Below are 22,026 nucleotides of genomic sequence, written 5' to 3'. Positions count from 1 at the left end.
AATCATCAAATATCAAAGGTCGTATGAGTGTACGATCTTTGATGGTATCCACAAAAGCAAAAAAGAAAAACAAAATTTACGTACCCCCTAGGCAATTACCCCTATGATTAGTGTCTACGGGAATTATTCAATGCAAGGGTTGAATGCAAATGTCTACTGCACCAGTATTCGGCCACCAACGAGCGCCGCAACGTCCCCGGTGCAATTTTGCACCAACAGTGTAGAGCGCGATGCATTTTCAGCGGCCTTGCACACGCATTGACATTGAGCACGCATATCGTGCAGTGTGACTGCGACCGAGCAAAATGCTCCTCCAACGAAAAAAACAATCAATGTTAATTTGAAAAATCATCAAATATCAAAGGTCGTATGAGTGTACGATCTTTGATGGTATCCACAAAAGCAAAAAAGAAAAACAAAATTTACGTACCCCCTAGGCAATTACCCCTATGATTAGTGTCTACGGGAATTATTCAATGCAAGGGTTGAATGCAAATGTCTACTGCACCAGTATTCGGCCACCAACGAGCGCCGCAACGTCCCCGGTGCAATTTTGCACCAACAGTGTAGAGCGCGATGCATTTTCAGCGGCCTTGCACACGCATTGACATTGAGCACGCATATCGTGCAGTGTGACTGCGACCGAGCAAAATGCTCCTCCAACGAAAAAAACAATCAATGTTAATTTGAAAAATCATCAAATATCAAAGGTCGTATGAGTGTACGATCTTTGATGGTATCCACAAAAGCAAAAAAGAAAAACAAAATTTACGTACCCCCTAGGCAATTACCCCTATGATTAGTGTCTACGGGAATTATTCAATGCAAGGGTTGAATGCAAATGTCTACTGCACCAGTATTCGGCCACCAACGAGCGCCGCAACGTCCCCGGTGCAATTTTGCACCAACAGTGTAGAGCGCGATGCATTTTCAGCGGCCTTGCACACGCATTGACATTGAGCACGCATATCGTGCAGTGTGACTGCGACCGAGCAAAATGCTCCTCCAACGAAAAAAACAATCAATGTTAATTTGAAAAATCATCAAATATCAAAGGTCGTATGAGTGTACGATCTTTGATGGTATCCACAAAAGCAAAAAAGAAAAACAAAATTTACGTACCCCCTAGGCAATTACCCCTATGATTAGTGTCTACGGGAATTATTCAATGCAAGGGTTGAATGCAAATGTCTACTGCACCAGTATTCGGCCACCAACGAGCGCCGCAACGTCCCCGGTGCAATTTTGCACCAACAGTGTAGAGCGCGATGCATTTTCAGCGGCCTTGCACACGCATTGACATTGAGCACGCATATCGTGCAGTGTGACTGCGACCGAGCAAAATGCTCCTCCAACGAAAAAAACAATCAATGTTAATTTGAAAAATCATCAAATATCAAAGGTCGTATGAGTGTACGATCTTTGATGGTATCCACAAAAGCAAAAAAGAAAAACAAAATTTACGTACCCCCTAGGCAATTACCCCTATGATTAGTGTCTACGGGAATTATTCAATGCAAGGGTTGAATGCAAATGTCTACTGCACCAGTATTCGGCCACCAACGAGCGCCGCAACGTCCCCGGTGCAATTTTGCACCAACAGTGTAGAGCGCGATGCATTTTCAGCGGCCTTGCACACGCATTGACATTGAGCACGCATATCGTGCAGTGTGACTGCGACCGAGCAAAATGCTCCTCCAACGAAAAAAACAATCAATGTTAATTTGAAAAATCATCAAATATCAAAGGTCGTATGAGTGTACGATCTTTGATGGTATCCACAAAAGCAAAAAAGAAAAACAAAATTTACGTACCCCCTAGGCAATTACCCCTATGATTAGTGTCTACGGGAATTATTCAATGCAAGGGTTGAATGCAAATGTCTACTGCACCAGTATTCGGCCACCAACGAGCGCCGCAACGTCCCCGGTGCAATTTTGCACCAACAGTGTAGAGCGCGATGCATTTTCAGCGGCCTTGCACACGCATTGACATTGAGCACGCATATCGTGCAGTGTGACTGCGACCGAGCAAAATGCTCCTCCAACGAAAAAAACAATCAATGTTAATTTGAAAAATCATCAAAATACGGGCCAGTTTGTGATGACGGAGAACGAACTTTCATAAATCTAGAAGGACATAGTCCCTCAAATAGGCCTAAACGTAAATTTCGGAATTCTTACGAACATTTGAGCAGCGAAGTCGGATCGTTTATGTGTTCGTATGGTAGCGGAAAATCGCAAAGTGAGAAACGGGAAATTTTCGGAATGGTCACTATACCATGGGGTCAAAACTTCAAGGTCACACAGAATTTGCAAGGGTCAACCGATTATCACCAAAATCTAATCGATTCTTTCCTGTCATTATCCAAACATTCCCTGAACATTTCGTGCAAATCCGTTTACCCGTTCTCTTGTTATCTTGTACACAAACAAACAAACAAACAAACAAACAAACAAAAAAACAAACAAACAAACAAACAAACAAACAAACAAACATACGGAACCCTTTACATAACCCCCTGCCGATTTTCATCGGCGTGGGTAATAATTATAGCAAAAAAGGGTAACTTGACTAATCACATGCGAAGCTGTGTACAGTCCATTGATTAATTTATTTTGTCTCACTGTATATTTATCTATGTAAATCAGATGCAATTCAGCCATTCGGCTGCAAAGTTTGAGGATCAATAAACTGTTCATTCATTCACTCATTCATTCTTTTAATTTCTTACCTGATTGATCTGCAGGGCCTCTTTGAACCAATCAGAAGCTTCGTAAATTTGACCACGTTCTCTGGCCATGCAGCCAAGTCGAAGGTAGCCTGCATGAGGAGAAAGGAGTGAAAAATCTCAGGTTTGATAACATTTGAAGGCCAGTATCTGCAATAATTATATGGAATGTACAACAGCAGTGAACTTTTGAGCTTGCCCCTCACAGTCAACAAATAGGGGATGGGAGTTGAGCAGTTACCCACTCCTTTAATCCTAAAAAGGCCGGGGGGGGGGGGGGGGGGGGGGGGGGGGGGGGGTTTGAATCAACCCCCCCTCAACATTTTTCGCGACTATTCCGCCAAGCGAAATTTTTTGACCGCGCCGTTCGCTGACTTTTCACTTTCAAGTCTCATGCATCTTTTGACACCATTTTCGCGAAAATCGCGCATACCGATACAACGCTGCACGACCTTTAATACATGCCTGTCAGACCGAAAATGGCTCAAAAACGTGATTTTGTGTGTAAAGTCTACGCAAATGGAGTTTTCTCACCTTAGTCATGAAGATATGATTATTTTCACTTTCATAGGCTGAAATCAATTAATTTTAGCATAAGGAAAAGTTTCTGTCATAAATTTTGCGAAAAAAAATGATAAAACAAAAGGTCGAAAAACAAAAAATACATAAGAAATTCATAAAACAATAAAATACAGAAGAAATTAAGTTTGATACTGGATTTTTTTTTCAAGTACATTGTTAGGAATGCTACAAAGAATGTTATCACCAAAAATTAGGATTCTAGGAGCTTTACTTTCTGATTTAGAGCAAAATGTATGATTTTATGCATATATTAGCATAATTAATTAGTATAATGAAAATTTCCATTTCGTTTTGTATAATGTGGTACATTATGCCACAGGTAATGCATGCGCCAATTTTCATGGCGATTGCGCGATCAACGGCCGAGATCTCGGGGGGGGGGGGGTTTGAATCAACCCCCCCTCGGCCACAGAACACCCCAAAAAGCCCGGCCTGGTTAGGGTTAAAGGCGCATAGTCCTGGTGGGTTAGAGGGCGCTGTTGGATGATACTGCCGATCACTGTTAGCATGATACGAAGATTGCCAAAGTTGAGCTATCATCAAGAGTAAAGCGTGTAGGTGTTGCTAGGTAACATTGCCTTCATTGTCTTCTCTGCGCGTCATGCAGTCTGTAGTGATGCCAGGAAGCATACTTATGTGCTTCTAAGTATGAAATCACAAAAGAAGTTTGCTAAAGTTGCCATCCCCCTCAGCCGAATCATGAGCCAAACTGTAATCGGACCACTGACTACAGTGGATCGGACTTCTTCGGACTCGGGGAAATGGGCCAAAGCGTAATCCCTAAAGAAGAGTCGATAGTGTAGGTCTCTAAAGGAAACTTGCCACGTGCGCTCGCGTACACATTGGACTAAACCACTGGGACCATGTGCCTTTAATTTTGCTTCATAAATATTGTCCTCATGTAATTGCCCCTGTCTTAGATCCCACTGATTTTGACTCGAAGTACTTTAAAGCTAAGTTTCGGGTTGGCAGATATTCTGATGCCAGTGAAACAGCTTGGCTGAGTTCAGGCTTAGGAAAGGAGTTTATTTTGTACCTTCCACTCACACTGAACACGGCCAATGCTGGTTTCTATCATCAAATACCTCAACCAAACTGTTCCCTAAACTCACTTTGCATTTGAACTCTACCTATCATTTTCACAGCTAAATATCTAAACCTGACCTCCTCCACCATGTCTATTTCTTGACTAACAATTTTGATATTAGTGTAAAAATTGAAACTTGAGTCGTCAGGTATATAAAGAGTACAATGTATTAGATAAGACACTCACGTGAGCACTATAACATAGTAGGCAGACATTATTAAACACAAAATCAGGTTCCGTCCAAATCACTTTCATTATGAGTTCAAAATATGTAGCCTAGATGCAGAAGACACAAATCTGGCTGAGTCCCCAAATTGGTATCTCTACTCACAGTCTACATAATTGGGATGCTCCCTCAGAATATCCTTGTAGAGCTTGGCGGCATGCTCCATGTTAAACATCATCTCATGTAGTCTGGCCAGGTTGTAGGTCGTAGTCACGGAGATGGCGTTGTAGTACATTTCGTCATGCTGCGACTCTCTCCGCGAGTGTTCCAGGGATGCCTCATAGTAACGCTATGATGTGAAGCAAACATGCATCTTGTGTCAGTGGTGCAGAAGCACATTATTTGAACACGAGGAATGAATGAGAACTTTAACATCAATCTAAAGGTGCTACAGTTAAACATGATACTATATAAGCATGTCACACCACTCTGCCTCAACAGAAAGGTTTTTTTTTTTTTTAAGTTTGTGCAGACAATCATAACAAAGGGCGTTTCTAATAATCAAAAAGCTTGCCTACTGCATGGCTGAAATAGCAACATCAAATACACGCAAACTGGATTCAAACAGTTGACATTAATTAAGCATGAACATGCACTGGACAGCTGGCTGGAAGCTTTGTATTAGAAAACTGGTCTTACCAGTCAATACATTTGCAAAGTGGGCTATTACAACCCACAAATAGATTAGAAAGATTGTCACCTTGAGGTCACAAAATGAATAGCATGCTGGTCACGTTGCATGTTGAAATCAGTGGGGTCATTTTGGACCAGAAGGAGGCAGCTTTCTTTCACAACATCTCATCCCCCCATCAGAGCCCCATTCCTTATTCCACCACAATACTTTGCTCTCAAGCCGCTTCTGACTTTTGATTCACAGAAAATGTGAGGAATGTCGGAGGGCATCATCAGTTAACCTTTGACCACTGGACACACCTTAGCTTCCTGTATGTTGCCAAGGCGATAGTGAAGGGCGCCCACATTGTTGAGGATCTCTGGCGGGACATCAGCCTGCACTTTGTCCTTCAGGATCCTGGTGGCTGTGCCGTAGGCTGACAGTGCCGCCTGGTTGGGAGAGAGAGGAGCAACAAGGTACACCAGTGAATAAGTATGACTACTTCTCCAAATAAAAAAGTCAAGAACAGGGCGATGATGTCTCCCAAGATTCCTTAGGATTAGTACTTCATAATATGGGAAAGCACAGCAATCTATGTACACAGTGCAACCACCGCTTTACAAAAGCAAAAAATAATATTGTCTCCTACGGTATTTTTCTTTGCTTGACAGTTAAATAATCTGGACTTTCATATGAATGTTGCACACCATATGGAGTAACATGTATATATGCTATATAATCATCTGTTGCTCATTGCTATCTTATTGAAACAAAGTCTCTCAAACTAATGCAACAGATGTACACATTACATGCCATATCCCAGAAATAATTCTAAGCTCATGTGTACAAAAACAACAAGCTGCTTCCAGAAAAAGTGTACATGCGGTGATTTAAAACAAAAGTCAATTCAGTTCATACAAGTCAATTTGCAAGATAAAAAACTGCAAGAGCATGATCACATTGATAATTTTGTCGCCACCCGACATTACTGACCTGGACGTCGGTGATCTCAAGAATCTGCGCCAGCTCGATCCACGCCTCCACGTCGTCGGGGAACTGCTCCACGACCTTCTGGAGGTGACCCTTGGCAATCTCCCGCTTCTCCTCCTCCTTGGAGCTGGCATAGAGTGACCCAAGGATCTTCATGGTCTCGTAGTTTCCTGGCTGGGCTTTCAGGACTTTCTCAAAGCACTGGGCAGCCTAGAGATAAGACAGACCCACAAGAGTTTGATGTTAGAATATGGGTAACCTTCATGGACTTCATGGAAGCTACAACATGATGTCATTGTGTAGATGATGACTGTTATGGGAGAGAACATACAGGAGGATCTTACTGAAGGATGTGAAATGCATTTTGAGTGAGGTCATGATACCAAAGACAACGTTAGAGGACTTACACATCATGAAAGAATCATTATCAAACCCTGAGTTCAGAATATTCTTTACACTCCAGACAGCACAAGACTTTAAAGTGTGCTACATACTATGATTTAATGTAAAACTACCTATTTTCATGTGCATAAAACTGGTTAATTTTGCGAGAAGCCAAGATTTGCAGAAGTAAAATGCACGCAAAAAAAGACTGTCGGCTTCGATTCACAAAAGTTTCATGCTGCGAATATTTCTAGTTTCACAGTACTTGAAGTCATTTGAGAGTAAGGCCTACTTCCAACTTGAATTTTCCATGGTATCCATGTATGCAGCATCACCAAAAAGCCGAAAGACACAGCCTCAGTGTCCCTGCAACTCATCTAGTACGCAGTCTAAACTAACAGTGTGTGCCCCTACTTTACTAAGCACAGCTTCCTTCATTCGCCATTTGATGTTCTTCCGTACGAGAACATCCCAAAAAATGATACATAAGTGTGAGAACATTGTAGTAAACTCCAAAAACTCCAAATTTTATTGTCCAAGAATGGAAATTCATTTTGCCCAATTGATCGTGGGCCCGGCAGCCACTGAGCAGCGCCAGATCGACGTTGCTCTAACCTTTTCAACTGTTGAACGGCAAACAAGGCAGCAGCAACTCCCATCTTTTAACATCTTTTGGTATGACGCGGCCGGGGTTTGAACCCACGACCTCCCGATTGTGAGGGCAGCCGCTCTACTCACTGAGCCAAGACATCGGTAAGTATGATATCATGTGATTATGTTTGGGTAATCAGTGACTTATTATTTGACCTGGGTGACACAGTGTCCTCGGTGTTAGATCAACCCATCAGCATGACTAGAACTAATTAGAATTGATTAGAAATACTTATTAGCAAGAAACCACCTGACTGACAGCTTGGAGTCCCCTCCAAAGGACTAGCAATGAGGACAAAAGCTTTGCCTTGGGGCACAACCACTGCAGCTAGGGGACTTAAACTAGACTGTACATTATGATTGATAATTCATAGTCCTCAAAGATAGCATTTGCAGAGTTGTAACAATGTGCAACCACTAAAACTGAATGCACTGATATCAGTCAGTCTATTTCTTGTGACTCACATTCTCACTGTCCCTCCTGTGGATGTACATCTGGCCCAGACCAAAGTGGGGTAGGACAAAGTTGGGCGTGGCATACGTTGTTGCCTGGTAGTAGTACTGGAAGGCTTGGTCGTAGTCACCCTGTGACAGGAGGAGAAATGGGAAGACCTTGGGGCTTAATTGATAGAGCTCAACTTGTAAACTATAGATGGTTTATGAGACAGATGTTGGTAAAAACAAACTTGCACAAGAATATCTACACTGAATTAATGATATCTTCAAGAAATGTTGTTGCATAGCTATAACGTTGCTATCTTATCTCTTCAAAACTATATTGCCAGACACTTTTAGCATTCTGCCATAATATGAAATCACAAAATGCTACTTTTGTTAACAGATGTATCTCAACCACATCCCTAAGTGAAGCTATGATCTAATTGTGCTTTAACTGCATAACCAAAAGACATATTTGCAAATTCAAGGTTTCAGCCATCCAGGTTTTCAACTGACTCATTTCATGAAACAATATGCTTATCAGAGTGCAATATTTGATATTATTACCTATATATGGCATATCAACTGGACATGAAAAAACATATTTCTGTCCGCTGGATTTGCATGTGCAATATCGGAGCTTATTCCATGCAGCCCACAGGCTAATGTATTGACTCCCCATAGGCTACTGCAGTAAAGCAGCCGTGCAATAATACACCAGATTTTGTTTCATCTGTTGCACAAACAGGCAGTAAATATTTTAAGGAGTTGTTATAAAATTCACCAATATCACTCAACTCGCAAAAGTTGCAAAAACTAAGAAAACTGCAAAATACATCATGTACAAACATACATACATATATGGGTAATTCCGTGAAGTTGGGGCACAAAGTGTGACATTTTAGCATAACTCAATACTAATTATGCTAAACATATATTGTTTATAGGCTTTACATTTGTATTGAGACCATACATTTTCCTGGAAATGTTGTGCCATTCAGACTAATTTTGATGAAGTTATTAAAACGATATGTAACGGTGTCCTGTAGCATCGTAACGTGTCCATGTAGCATCGTGACGTGTCCATGTAGCATCGTGAAAGTTATAATCTGGTCCTAAAAGACAAATTAATGCAATTAGCTTGACCAAAATTTGATATAATATGCATAATTACTAGATTAGTCAGATAGCTAAATATCTTAACTCTCCTTTCCACAGTTTTACTTTTACAAGAAAATTACACAATGTGTCACTATGCTACACGGTGTCTACCAAATGTCACAAAAAAGGACACCGCATAGCATCATGATACATTTTGTAATTTTCTTTTAAAATTAAAACTGTGTACAGGAAATTTGAGATATCTAACTATCTCATTCATATCTTGTAAATGTGCATATTGCATCAAATTTTGGTCAAGCTAATTGCCAAATTTGTCTCTTAGGACCACATTTTAAAATATCACGATGCTACATGGACACGTCACGATGCTACAGGACACTGTTACATATTGTTTAATAACTTCATCAAAATTGAGTCTGAATGGCACAAAATTTCCAGGAAAATGTGTGGCCTCAATGCAAATGTAAAGCCTACAAACAATAAATGTATAGCATAATTACTATTGAGTTATGCTGAAATGTATTTTTTAAATATCACAATGCTACATGGACACTGCCCCAACTTCATGGAATTACCCATATGCATGCATACATACATACATGCATTAACATGTACTGTAAAACATGTTATATTCTCGGTATGAATTTTTCGCGAATTGGAGCCGAAGGCCTTTTTTGCGGCATGAAATTTTCGCGAACTGCCACTGGCATTCAATGCATATAGTGTAAACAAGAACTTTCGCGTGCATTTTAATTCCGTGAATTTTGGCGCTCGCGAAATTTGCGAAATTAAAATGCACGTGAACATTCCTTGCTTTACAGTAACTTCTTTACTTGCCTGGACATGGAAGGACCTGGCCAGCTGGTAGCAGCTTTCAGCCTGAATTGCTTCATTCTCTGTGCCATGGAGGGCGTGGAGGGCCAAGTGCTGTACCTTAGTGTAGTCCTGCAAGGTTTGACGGTAAGAGAGTGAGATAGACAGTGAGCAGGAGGGGACAGAGGGATATCACAAAACAGAACAGATGGTGGGCAGTCATGAATCAGGATGGCAAGGGAAAAGATGAAAGGCAAAAACAAAAGGAGACAAGAAGACAAGAGATTGATATAAATGTGGAGAGAGAGATATCAGTAAATGCAATACGCTGCAGGGAAGTCTTAAAAACAGGCTTGTTGTTCATACTCAAAACATAAAAGAACAACTTCAGTTTTACGATAATTGATGCAAAGTGCTGAATACGGAAGAAAATAGTTGACATAATTCTAAAAAATTCAATGAAAGTTCATCTTAGTTGACATAAGATAGTGGGCAGCCAATACTGACATATCAGTATTAGGAAAGGTCCAAAAAGCAACCCAGGAGATACTTTTGTGTGTGACTGACATGCATCATAATCCGAAAGGATAATTCCAAAATCAGGGAAGGGTTTGTATGAAGAGTTTGTTCGCAAAAACCGTTAAGTCCATATTTGCCAAATGGAGATATTTGCGATTAAAGGTCAAGAAAAATAAAGAGAATAATAAGAAATTTTTTGCTTCTTTTGACCATAACTTACACAAAAATGTACCTTTATATGTAGTGACCAATATATCATTTAAAAGGTATTATTTTGTACTTTATGACAGGGACTGTACTTTAAATTCTTCAAAAACGGACTTATCGGTTTTTGCGAACAAACTCTTCATATGCTCTCATCAGGACGGGAAGAGATACATCTATTTAAGTTGTCAGGGAGCATCCTGCAGAACTGGAAGATTTGGCAGCTCTGTATGGTGGAAGAGATCATATGGAAGCCTACAAACACTTGACGAGCTTAAAGAGAGGAACTTCAGCTCACCTTCTTGAAGAAGAAATGGTTGGCGAGGTGGTTGAGGACCATGGGGTTGGAGGAGTCGATGGTGTAGGCCCGGCTAAGGAGCTGGACCCCTTTGCGGATGGAGTCTGGAGCCTTGCCATTGGCCTCCAAGATGGCCAGTCCCACGATGGCCCCCACGCATCGTGGGTCAAGCTGCAGCGCCCTCTCGAATGCCAGCCGAGCCTTGTCTGGCTTGCCCAGCCGTACGAAACAGTGGCCCATGCCCAGGCGAACAGCAGCTGTTACAACATGAGGAAAAGATAGAACTAGATATATCGCTACGGCTACTGATATGCCTCCGCCATAGTGCATGGTTCTGGTCTATAGTACAATGTCTTGACAATGTGTGATGACAGTTTCACACAATTGGCAAAATATTAAAATGACAGGTTTGACACAAATGTGCTGAATGATCACTTTCCTAGAACTAGGTTCAATTGGATGAATGATTAAAATGTCAGAGTGCAGGTATTTGGGGAACTGATGATTTTTACTTGACTTTTGACCCTTTTATAAGTTTATGCATTGAGTAATTTTCAAGGTATTGAGAAAAAGTATAATTTCAGTATCAAATGGGAAAATAGCATTATCTAAACCTGGCCTTTCATCATTGACCTCACAGTTCCCAAGAGAATCACTGTTAGGTTGAACATGCATGAATATGTAAGTTTCATGATGATACCTCGAGTTACTTTCGAGATATGGAGGAAAAAGTGCAATTTAGCACTTTCACTTGACCTTTGACCTTTTGACCTTTTGGCAAGAAACTTCCCCAAAAATATACATTGGGTAATACATGCCATACAAATGTACATCAAGTTTTTTTTTTTTTTTAAACCTTCAGGCATATTGCATTTTAAGGAAAGTAGTGATATTTTGAGGAGTTGACCTTGACCTTTGACCCCCTGACCTTTGACCCATGACCCCCAACTTCCCTAGATAATCACTGCCCATCGGTACAAGCATATATACTAAGTTCCATGAAGATACCTTGAACCATTTGCGAGATATGGAGAAAAACATGAAATTTCAATTTTTTTTTCACAAAATAACCTGTGACCTTTGACCTTTGACCCTGTGACCCTAAAATCCACACAAAGTATCATCCCCCAAGGATATACCCTCATACCAAGTTTGATGTAAAACCACCACACGGTTCTTGAGATATTGACAAAAACAAAACGGGACGGACGGACGGACGGACGTACGGACAGACGGGTACGGACGGACGACGGACGGAACGGACGGACGTACGGTCGACGACGAACCGAAAACATAATGCCTCCGGCCACTTCGTTGCGGAGGCATAAAAAGGCATATTTACTGCACATCTTTTCAGTTTGTTGATATACAACTGTACCTCTATGGATATGTGTGCTATAAGTCACTTTGTGGTAATGTGGGGGGGGGGGGGGAGGGTGGAGGCTATTCCTGTTTGGTGAATTTTGCTTCAGTAGTCTTAAGTTTCTCTCCTAGTCTGGGTTTTAAAAGCACAATGCACAGCAGCAATGTTGTTGAAGGATTACAATACCTTCAACAAAACACACAAAAAGGGGTAAAATAATCTATTTCTGACAGTTCAGTCTACATATTTAAAGGTAACTGATATATCATTTAGCTGTCTCTGGAAAAGTGTAATGTTTATCAGCATTTCAGCAGGACAAACAAGCATCAAATGAAACAAAGACGTCTTAAACTGGATGCCATGATGTACTTTATCTGCTTTCCCTGATTTAAGTACAGATGTCTAAGATTGTAAATTCACCTGGGCAATTTGGGTTTGTGCGAAGGGCCTTCTTGTAGTAGGCCAGAGCTCCCCTCCAGTCTTTCTTGTTGAAGGAGATGCAGGCTTTACCTGAGTGAAAACAAGTAGACAGACAGAGAACAGGAGTTTATTCTTCTCATATTACAGCAACGCTGCTTAACCCATACTAGGCCGGGGGGAGGGGGCCTCCGAGGCCCCCCCCCCCCCTCGACGTTCCGCGCGATGTACAGTGTATCTCTATCGTGAAAAGCTATCGCCGCGACGTTTCATGACTGTTTTCTTTCGAGTCTCCCGTCAAGTCTCATTTCCATCCATTGGTTGAAGTCAGTTACTGAAAATAAAATAGGAAAATATTCAGATGTCTACAGCTAATTCTGACCTAAAATGAACTCAAAATGACCTAAAATGTATGACCCAAGGCATACTCACCCAGGAGGGCTGGAATGTTGTTGGGGGACTGGTTAAGGACAAAGTTGAACTGGGCGTCGGCCTGGTCCATCTTGTCTCCTTCTAGCAGGAAGAAGCAGGCTCTCCCTAGCAGATGATTCTAAGGTTCAAAAGAGAGCATTGAGGAGAGTAAACCACGGAGACAGACATGTAGAGACAGGGACAAAACATAGAACAGCATCCCCGACATTCTCCACGATAATTTTTCATCACAAAAAGACTTCAAGCTGATATTTCATGACTTTTTTTTTCTTTTGCATCTTGCCCACATTTTATGACCCTATCTGCCAAAATCAGGGATACGGTTGTGGAGATATAGCACATACTTGTGACCAACATCAAACAAAATGGTGGTTTCCAATGACTATTCTGTGTACAGTACATGAGTTTTACGAGAAGTGCTTTCAGAAGAATTTTGTTTGTTTGTTTGTTTTCCTCAGACACTGTTAGACCAGAAATTTTTGTGTGCATGAAACTTTCACGAATTTCGCGAGGACTCAAGATTTGCATAAGTAAAATACATGTGAAACTTTTTTTTTTCTACACAATGCATTGAATGCCAGTGGTGATTCACAAAAGTTTTCTCGCCAGAAAAAAAAAAAAGACAGTCGGCTCCAATTCACAAGTTTCATATACTGCGAATGCTTTTGGTTTTACAGTAGCATCTCTTTCGCCCTCAGTGCAATCCCACTCACCTGGTCATACATCACGATTCTGTCGGCCATGGTGTAGAGGAGGGTGGCCTGGGTGAACAAGTCCTTCTTGGAGTCCTTGTTCTTCTCCTTCCTAGCCTGCTGGACGTAGTAGGCGGCCAGAGTGTCCAGCGCGGTCATCTGGTCCTTCTCGTTGCCGATGTAGTCCAGGTTGGCGTCGGCCTGCCAAGAGGCGAAGATCTTCACAAAGTCCTCGACATTGCCTCGTTTGTAGTACTCCAGCTGGTAAGTAGTGAGGGAGGGGGAGGGGGAAGGAAGGAGCAAGTAAGGGCAAGGAATGAAAAACATGAGTCATGAGATACCACAGTAAGAAGTTAGACGGAAAATATCGATATTAAACTAGCATACACTGTTTTCTCCTATACTTGTGCAAGTTAATCACTAATGTCCTCTTAACGTTTACTTCATTTCTAAAGTAATGTCAACTTGAACTGCAGGGCTGCCAACTCTCACTCATTGAGAGTGAGACTCACTCATTTTGGTCCCTTCTCACTCTAAAACTTTATTTCATTTGCATGCATTTCTATTGATCTCACTCATTTTGACTCCTACATTATAGCATTGGCCTATGGGAGTCTCACTCTCAACTAGTTTCCAATGTTGGCAGCCCTGGAACTGCTTCAAAGAAACAAAAAACAATCAAGCAAACAAACAAACAAAAAGGCAATTTTTCTATGTAAAATCAAATAACCAGGAATTGGATGCCAAGGTACTTGAGGTATACATCACTTAGGAGAGGCCGACATCTCCATTTTTTTTTTTGCCCTTTCATAACCACCTTTGAGTCACTGAACTTTGAAAGTAGATCCCATTCAAATATATATTGCACAATTGATGCAACTGAATACAGAACATCTAAATCTCTGCGAAATGAACAGATCCTTAAGCTCGCTACTAACTTAATAACAAATCAGGCAGTTTGCCTCAGTAAAATGTTGTACAGGGGTGCTGCAAATGAACTTGCCCACTTTCCAGGAAAACATAAAACTCACTATCGAAGGAAAGTATCAAGAATGGTTGGGAGGTCTGCATATACATGTCACTCCCATTATAACAAAGTTATCGGGACCAGCAGTTTTCTTTCTTTACTTGTATATTGAAATTTCATTACAGCTGAACAGTAAAAGTATGTAAGGCCAAGTAAAAAAAGAAACCAGTTTCTCGTCATCGCGCGCATCGATTTTGGCCGCCGCATCTTTTTTTTTTTTTTTTTACTATTTACTATTTTCAAAATGGCACTGAAAATACCAAGAAATTCATAATTTTCGTCCCAGCCCGCTCCCCGCCCGCATCGATTTTCAGTTGCCGCATCGACTTTTTTGATATTTACTATTTTTTCAGCCGCCGAAAAAAAAATCAACAATTCACCTACCAATCGTAATGTCTGATTTCTAATTACGCCTTGCGTCCTCTACTTAGCTGTTAGAGCTGTAGCTTCTGTAGTGCGTATGTAATAACGCATGCATTTCACACTGCGAGCTTGGCAAGAAGGAATGACCCACAAAGCAGTTGAACTGTAGTTGGATGGGCGGGCCTGGGCTGTTGTGATGTACAGCGCACTCGGTACGTCGTGATGTAGACAGGACGTTGAGCACCTTCTGTACATTTCTCTCGTGCTGTTGCCCGCTTCATGTGCTGCTAGATTGATTGCGCAATGTAACCACAAACCCCGTTATAACGAGATCCGTGGGACCGGCGATATTACCTCGTTATAACCGGTACCTCGTTATAACCATACTCATTAAAAACAAAGAAAAACATAAGCATGACGTCATATACCCATCAATGAAACTTAAACATATCCTTTGCGTTGTTATTACACAATTATTGAGCATTATTATTGAGAGAGTAAAGGGAGATTTTTTGTGAATTAGACGAAGAAATAGAGGCTGAAACGATAAGTTAATTCTTTATTGTAATTCTTGTTTGTTAAGCTTTTTCTAAACACCAGCGCAAATATGGGGCAAATATAAACTGTAGAGTAACATACAGGCCTTGTTTACCGTAACTTGCTAGGTATTTTTACGCTGTTGGTGCCCACCGGGAATGCGATGATTTCATGAATCATTTAGGCTGTAATCTTGTACACATGTACAATGTATGATCGTTGCGCCCAAATGGATTAAACATGCGTTCTTTATTTTCTTCCGAAAATCTCTTCGCATTTTGTATGACCATTCTTGAAAATATGTGACAGGATTGAATGTGGGAGGTTGTTATCCTGTTCACGCAAATCTGTACCAGATCTATTCAAACTAATAAATGTGTTTGTTTCTTTTTCTGATTTAGGTTAACATGCGTCATTCAACTTTTTTTTACGCTACTGTCACCTGGCGAGATCGCGATGATTTCAGAGTAACTATGTGCATTGTTTACCGCTAACTTGCGAGGTATTTTACGCTGTTGGTGCCCAGCGGGTATTCGATAATTTCACGAATCATTTGGCTGTAATTTTATACAATGTATGATCGTTGCGCTCGAAGGGATTAAAAATGCGTTCTTTATTTTCTTCCGAAAATCTCTTCGCGTTTTGTACATTCGTTCTTGAACTGTTGGATGCGTTTGTTTCTATTTCCGAGCACCGATTAAGTAGGTTAACATGCGTTATTCAACAATTTTTACGCTACTGTCACCCGGCGAGATCGCGATGATTTCATTCATCATTTCGGCTTTAATCATACACACTCATATTTAAATCATCATTCGTTAAATGATAATGAACACATCCAGATCTATTCAAACTAATACATGCGTTTGTTTCTTTTTCCGAGCACCGATTAAGTAGGTTAACATGCGTTATTCAACTATTTTTACTCTACTGTCACCTGGCAGGATCGCGATGATTTCACTAACTATTTCTGCTTTGATCGTACACACTCATATCTAAATTATCATTTGTTAAATGATAATGAACAAATCCAGATCTGTTCAAACTAATAAATGCGTTTGCTTCTTTTTCTGAACACCGATAAAGTATAGGTTAACATGCGTTACTCAACTATTTTAACGCTACTGTCACTCGGCGGGATCGGGGCGATGATTTTATTATTTCGGCTTTAATCATCCAAACTCATATTTGCTCAAAACCAGCAAAAGAACTGGAAGTCGGAACTAAAATTGGAAAGGATATAATGATGAGTTGCACACGCATTCCAATTGTCCATTTTTGGTCAAATTTTATTGTCGCTACATGAAAAGTTTTTGAATGCGTTATCTATTTTTTTCTCGTTGCGCTGTGGTCTGACCTCATATCACGCACGCGTTTCTCGCGAAAAAGAAAACCGAATGATTATGTTTAATAATTAGTAGGAACATCGGAAGGTGTTCCTGTGTCTTATCGCGTGATTAAGAAGAAAACATGGAAGGAACGGTTCTCTGCAAAACGGGAAAAGACGTGGATAGCGAGATTTCGGTTTCCAATGTTTCATTTGTCGCGTGTTTGAAAGCGGCAATTTGGTCAAGAAATGGAACCTCGTTATATCCGATCAAATTGCCTATGTTTTTCTTTATCATGATTTACCAAAATTGTCCTCGTTATAACCGGAATCTCGTTATAACCGAACACGTTATAACTGATTCGTTCTGCCATTACACGCAAAGGAAAACGGGACTGACGCGATCACCTCGTTATAAGCGGTTCCTCGTTATAACCGAACTCGTTATAACGGGTTTCCCTGTAGGAGAGAAGACCAGCCAGCCAGCATAGCATGCGTTCTGGAGCTGGAAAAAAAAAATCGTGGAGTGATGGAGAGAACCGATCTCAAGCGCACGTGTGCACAGCGAATGGCTTTAAATAGTGAATAGAATATTCAACTGATTCGTATTCTGTCTTTCAGTAAAAAGGAAATCAGGTGGTTGTTTCACAGGGTTGACAATTGGCAGTACTGTCTGCGGCATTTTAAATTCTTGAGCGAATACAGCTGTAAGTTTTCATATCAGAAAAGATCTAACTCAGTAAGTTTGTGTTCTGTTGAAAGGCAAAAATAATGCTATGTAGATGCATTTCCAGAGATAATGGTTGGATTCATAGGTTCAACAAGTGATGCATAAATGTGTATATTTTATGTTTAAAAAACGCAGATTTGGTATTAGATTGTGCATCACTCAAATGATAAGTGGTTTATATCACACATATAAACACATATTACTTTCATTTTGACAATCCTCGAAAAAATAGTAAGATATCAAATAGTAAGGACCTCCCTCATCGCCTTGCTCAAAAAACCCGGACGAGAAACTACTTTCTTTTTTTACTTGGCCTAATGAGATATAGATGTTAATTAAAGGGACCTGACATTTTACTTTGTAGAAATTATAATTTTGTTGTAACCGTGTCTGTTATAACCAGGAGTGCACTGTACTAGAAATGTGCTGGTCACAGAATGTCAGAATTGTCCATACCCCTAATTCTAGCCATGTCTTCAAGGGAGCGTTCTCAGACTTCAGGATGGTCAGGACTTCTTCACCATCTGGCAGCTGTTCAAGGTCAAGTTCAATCACCTGGGAAAAGAAAAAACAAGAGCAAAAATGTGGACTGACTCCAGCTGCTTTACTTCAGATGCCATTCCTACTACAGCTGGCATATGCTTAGGCCTACCCAACGCTGCACACTGGCACTGGTCCGACGGTCCCTGACCAGTAAAAATCGCTATCGGACCAGTAAAGATGAAATGTCTGGGTACCTACTGGTTCGACAGACATGTTGGACCAGTGGAAAAAATGGGTAAGTGTGCAACCCTGGCTTACCCTGTCCGCTGTAAGTATGTGTACAGTGCAAGCCAGCGCAATTGAACCTACTGTACACAGCTAGTTTATTTTTCAGAGAATAAGCATACATTTCAATATGCACATGTTCATATTTAGCTATGAGATTCTGAAGTCTAAAGTACTGTAAAAGTGGATATTTTCGCAAGACTAATTTTTTGCGCTTGGCCGGGTAAGAAGAGTTTCGATTGTTTTTAATTCTGTGGAATCAAGACGCCGACTACTGGAGTATACGGCACACAAAAATATTGGCATGCTTTTATTTTCGCGCTCGCCTTTGATTGCGGAAAATTTCAACACCGCGAAAATTTCGACTTTTACAGTAGCTGCATGTTGCAGTCCGAAAATTTCAGACTCTGTCTTAGCATTGCAGATGACTGGAATTAACTGCAATTCTCTCAGTCAATCATAACTTTGCAACAGGTTTCAATTCATCTTATCAAAAGATGGTATAAAGAATGGAGTGAAAACCATTATAAGAAAATAAAGTTGTCAAGAACAAGAAGGGGCCCCCAATTTTTTTTCCCTTTGCTTGAAGAGGCAGAGGTAGTGAAATATGTAAATGATTCAGCACACCACACCCCAGGGTACCGTAGTAACCCTGGGGTACAGCGTTGTGTAGCGCCATCTCATGTCCATTATCATACAGTTGTGCAGTGTTGTCATGGTGACTATTTTCTCATCATCAGAGCCAGCATAAATTGGCACGGCGATAATGTTCCAAATGCCAATTTTCCTTCCATATCAACTCGTGTAATCTAATCACAATGATAATACAAATTTCACCAAGTAGGTACCTAACGTTAGTATTCTTATTCAAAAATTTATCCCTAACGTTCTTAGGCATATATATTTTTTTTTTTTTTACAGAAATGTTATATTTATAACACAAACATTACATAATCCCATAACTCCCCCATTTTCCCATAAGAAGTTCCTGTAGGCCTACTTGTGTAGTGATGTACTGTACTTGGTTGGGCATGAATGCCCACTTGTGTACTACTACTAGAGCTAGCTACCAAGACTCATCGTCCAATCGTGCATGGCACGACTTTTCAAGAGCTGAGTGAAGACTGAGACTAGATCAGATGTGGTGATGGAGTGCAATCAACAGTTACTCTTTAACAAGCTATCAACACTGCTGTTACAAGAAGGTCGCTGCACTACCTACTAACGTTAGATCTACTGTTAGACTAGACTTTGCTAGGCTACGTGCATAACACTTAACAGTGCAGTGCAGTCCTACAAAACATGCAACAATAAACACACACCTTACATTACAACTACAACTTACAAGCGTATGACCTATATGTCCAATCCCAATGATGTGGGACTACACAATATTAATCGCAACTGCAACAGCCTGTGTGGCATGACACATTCACACAGGTCACACAACGTCACAAAATAACGCTACTGCAAACTAATTCCACACAAATTCCTCTCAAGATCACACTTTTAATAGAAGTAAGTATAAATACTATCAACAGCTTACCTCATCAGTATCCCGAAGAGGGATTTCCACAAACCTCGGGCCGCTTGATAGCACCATCTTGCTTGCGCGCTGACTTACAGACCTTCGTAGATGGCGCTGTGTTGCACTGCACTGATCATTTCGCGCAATGCAATGAAGCATGGCAATTGCACAGTGTACACGACTGTCACTCCCCCCTCCCGCGATAAATAAATAAATAAAGCAAACTTGGTATTATTAGGTGATCCGAGTATCCTTCGGATCACCTTCTGTATCTGTACGGATTCTTTCTTCTTCTTTCTTTCTTTATTTCTCCGCAAAAGTTGTGCAGAGGTTAGCTCAGAAAGTCCGCTGCCTATCAATTTCAAAATCATACCATGTATGCATCATGTCCCAAAGACGACAAATCTAATGTATCAATGTGATCAGTTGACCGTGACGTCACTATGACGTCATTATATGAAAACACATTCTCAATCATATCTCATTAATGGAATAAAAATTTTCAATGAAATTTACGTCACATATATTTGAAGTTATGCGCATTTTACTCATGTTCTCAAAATTCATATTTTCTCTTAAAACGTGCGCGTACGCGCGCGTTAAAATATTTGTATGCTCCAATCGAGCTCAAATTTTTTTTGCACACGTTTCAGACCATTTGGAGCATTTTTTGAAAAATTGAAAAAATCGGACGGACGCGTACGCGCGCGCGCATATACGCACGCACAGCTCATATGCAATTGAAATTTCCCGTTTTTTTCACTTTGATCGGATGTCTGAAATGTCAAGGAATATTTCTACCAAGTTTCAACTCAATCCAACTCAATATGACGTCATACGGGCCCGTCAAAGTTGAAATTCCGCGCGCACGTCAATGGCGATGTACAGTGCAACTATGCCAAAAAACCACCAATTTTAAATCCGATTTTACTCGTCAGGATGGACGGTGACCCCCCATTTTCTTTACATATTTTGAAAGCTGATGAGTTGTACGTGTCATTTCATAGGGTGGCAATGTTGACAAAATGATTAAAAGATATCAAATTTCTTAATAAAGTAAAAAAAGTAAATTTTCAAAATGACGTCATCAAATTTCAAGTTTATTCGAGCGTATCTCACTAGTCCTTTGTCAATTTTCACCCATATTTCAGTATGTTGTAGCTTATTTAATGTTCTTTCAAACATAAAATTACAAAATTTTGACTGGATAACGGTATCACCTCGTAAAAATGGGTTGAAAGTAATCTTGTCAAATTTGACCAGTTTACGTGTTATCTCTATGGGAGTGCAGTTTTTTTGGAAATGAAAATTGACATGACTATCTTTATCGAGCACTAGCTCACTTACCCTTCGGTAAATTTCTCCCAGATTTAAATATGTTGTAGCTGAGACTTTACGCTACCGTAAGTGTGCCCTTCGTTTTTTCATACGTTGTCGGGATCACGTCAACAATTTTGGTTGAAATTCAGGCTTATCTTCTATGTATTGAGATATTTCTTTCTTTCTGCAACTTTCTTTGCAATAACTCAAGAAAAACGGCCTCTATCACTTCCATATTTTGCACATGTTTAGTTCATGTCACGTAAATTATTTCATAAAATAACGACTACTTGATCGGACACCATTTTGGGTATGTAAATGAGGGTCAAAGGTCATAAGTGTTTCATCCTGTATCTTAGTGAATGCATGTCCTATCTTTGCCATATTTTGCACACGCAAAGACCATGTTACAAGGATCATTTCACAAAATAACTACTTTTTACTCAGATGCCATCTTGTCTGTGCAAATTTTGGTCAAAGGTCATATGTACTTCTTTTTGTGTCTTGGTTATGACGTGTTATCTCTATGGGAGGGATTTTTTTTAATGTGAAAATTGACATGGTTGTCTTTATCCAGCACTAGCTCACTTACCCTTCGGTGAATTTCTCCCAGATTTTAATATGTTGTAACTGAGACTTTGCGCTATCGTTTTGTTTCCTTTGTTTTTTCATACGATGTCGGGATGACGATAAAAAATTGGTTGAAATTAAAGCTTATCTTCTATGTATTGAGATATTTCTTTCTTTCTGCAACTTTCTTTGCAATAACTCAAGAAAAACACGCCCTATCACCCCCATATTTTGCACATGTTTAGTTCATGTCTCGTACATTATTTCATAAAATAACAACTACTAGATCGGACA

The 22,026-nt window shown here is 40.4% G+C and overlaps 1 protein-coding gene across 1 annotated transcript in view; it reads right to left on the bottom strand.

The window, feature by feature from the left end:
* LOC139743017 (RNA polymerase-associated protein CTR9 homolog) overlaps positions 1–19,932 on the bottom strand; it is a 37,756-nt gene extending 17,824 nt beyond the window's left edge. The window contains exons 1-12 of the mRNA XM_071653523.1: positions 19,861–19,932; positions 18,003–18,101; positions 13,584–13,823; positions 12,871–12,988; positions 12,442–12,531; positions 10,659–10,915; positions 9,662–9,769; positions 7,730–7,849; positions 6,233–6,439; positions 5,560–5,688; positions 4,732–4,915; positions 2,735–2,823 (exon numbers count right to left, since the gene is read on the bottom strand). Of these exons, the coding sequence (XP_071509624.1) occupies positions 2,735–2,823; positions 4,732–4,915; positions 5,560–5,688; positions 6,233–6,439; positions 7,730–7,849; positions 9,662–9,769; positions 10,659–10,915; positions 12,442–12,531; positions 12,871–12,988; positions 13,584–13,823; positions 18,003–18,101; positions 19,861–19,917 (1,698 nt within the window). The 5' untranslated portion in view covers positions 19,918–19,932. The remainder of the gene's footprint in view (positions 1–2,734; positions 2,824–4,731; positions 4,916–5,559; positions 5,689–6,232; positions 6,440–7,729; positions 7,850–9,661; positions 9,770–10,658; positions 10,916–12,441; positions 12,532–12,870; positions 12,989–13,583; positions 13,824–18,002; positions 18,102–19,860) is intronic.
* Between the last annotated feature and the right edge of the window lie 2,094 nt (positions 19,933–22,026).

Source organism: Diadema antillarum, unplaced genomic scaffold, assembly GCF_040938485.1.
Source record: "Diadema antillarum isolate AM-2024a unplaced genomic scaffold, OU_Dant_1.0 seq00001042_RagTag, whole genome shotgun sequence".
Taxonomy (NCBI): domain Eukaryota; kingdom Metazoa; phylum Echinodermata; class Echinoidea; order Diadematoida; family Diadematidae; genus Diadema; species Diadema antillarum.
This window is presented reverse-complemented; position numbering and strand designations above follow the sequence as displayed.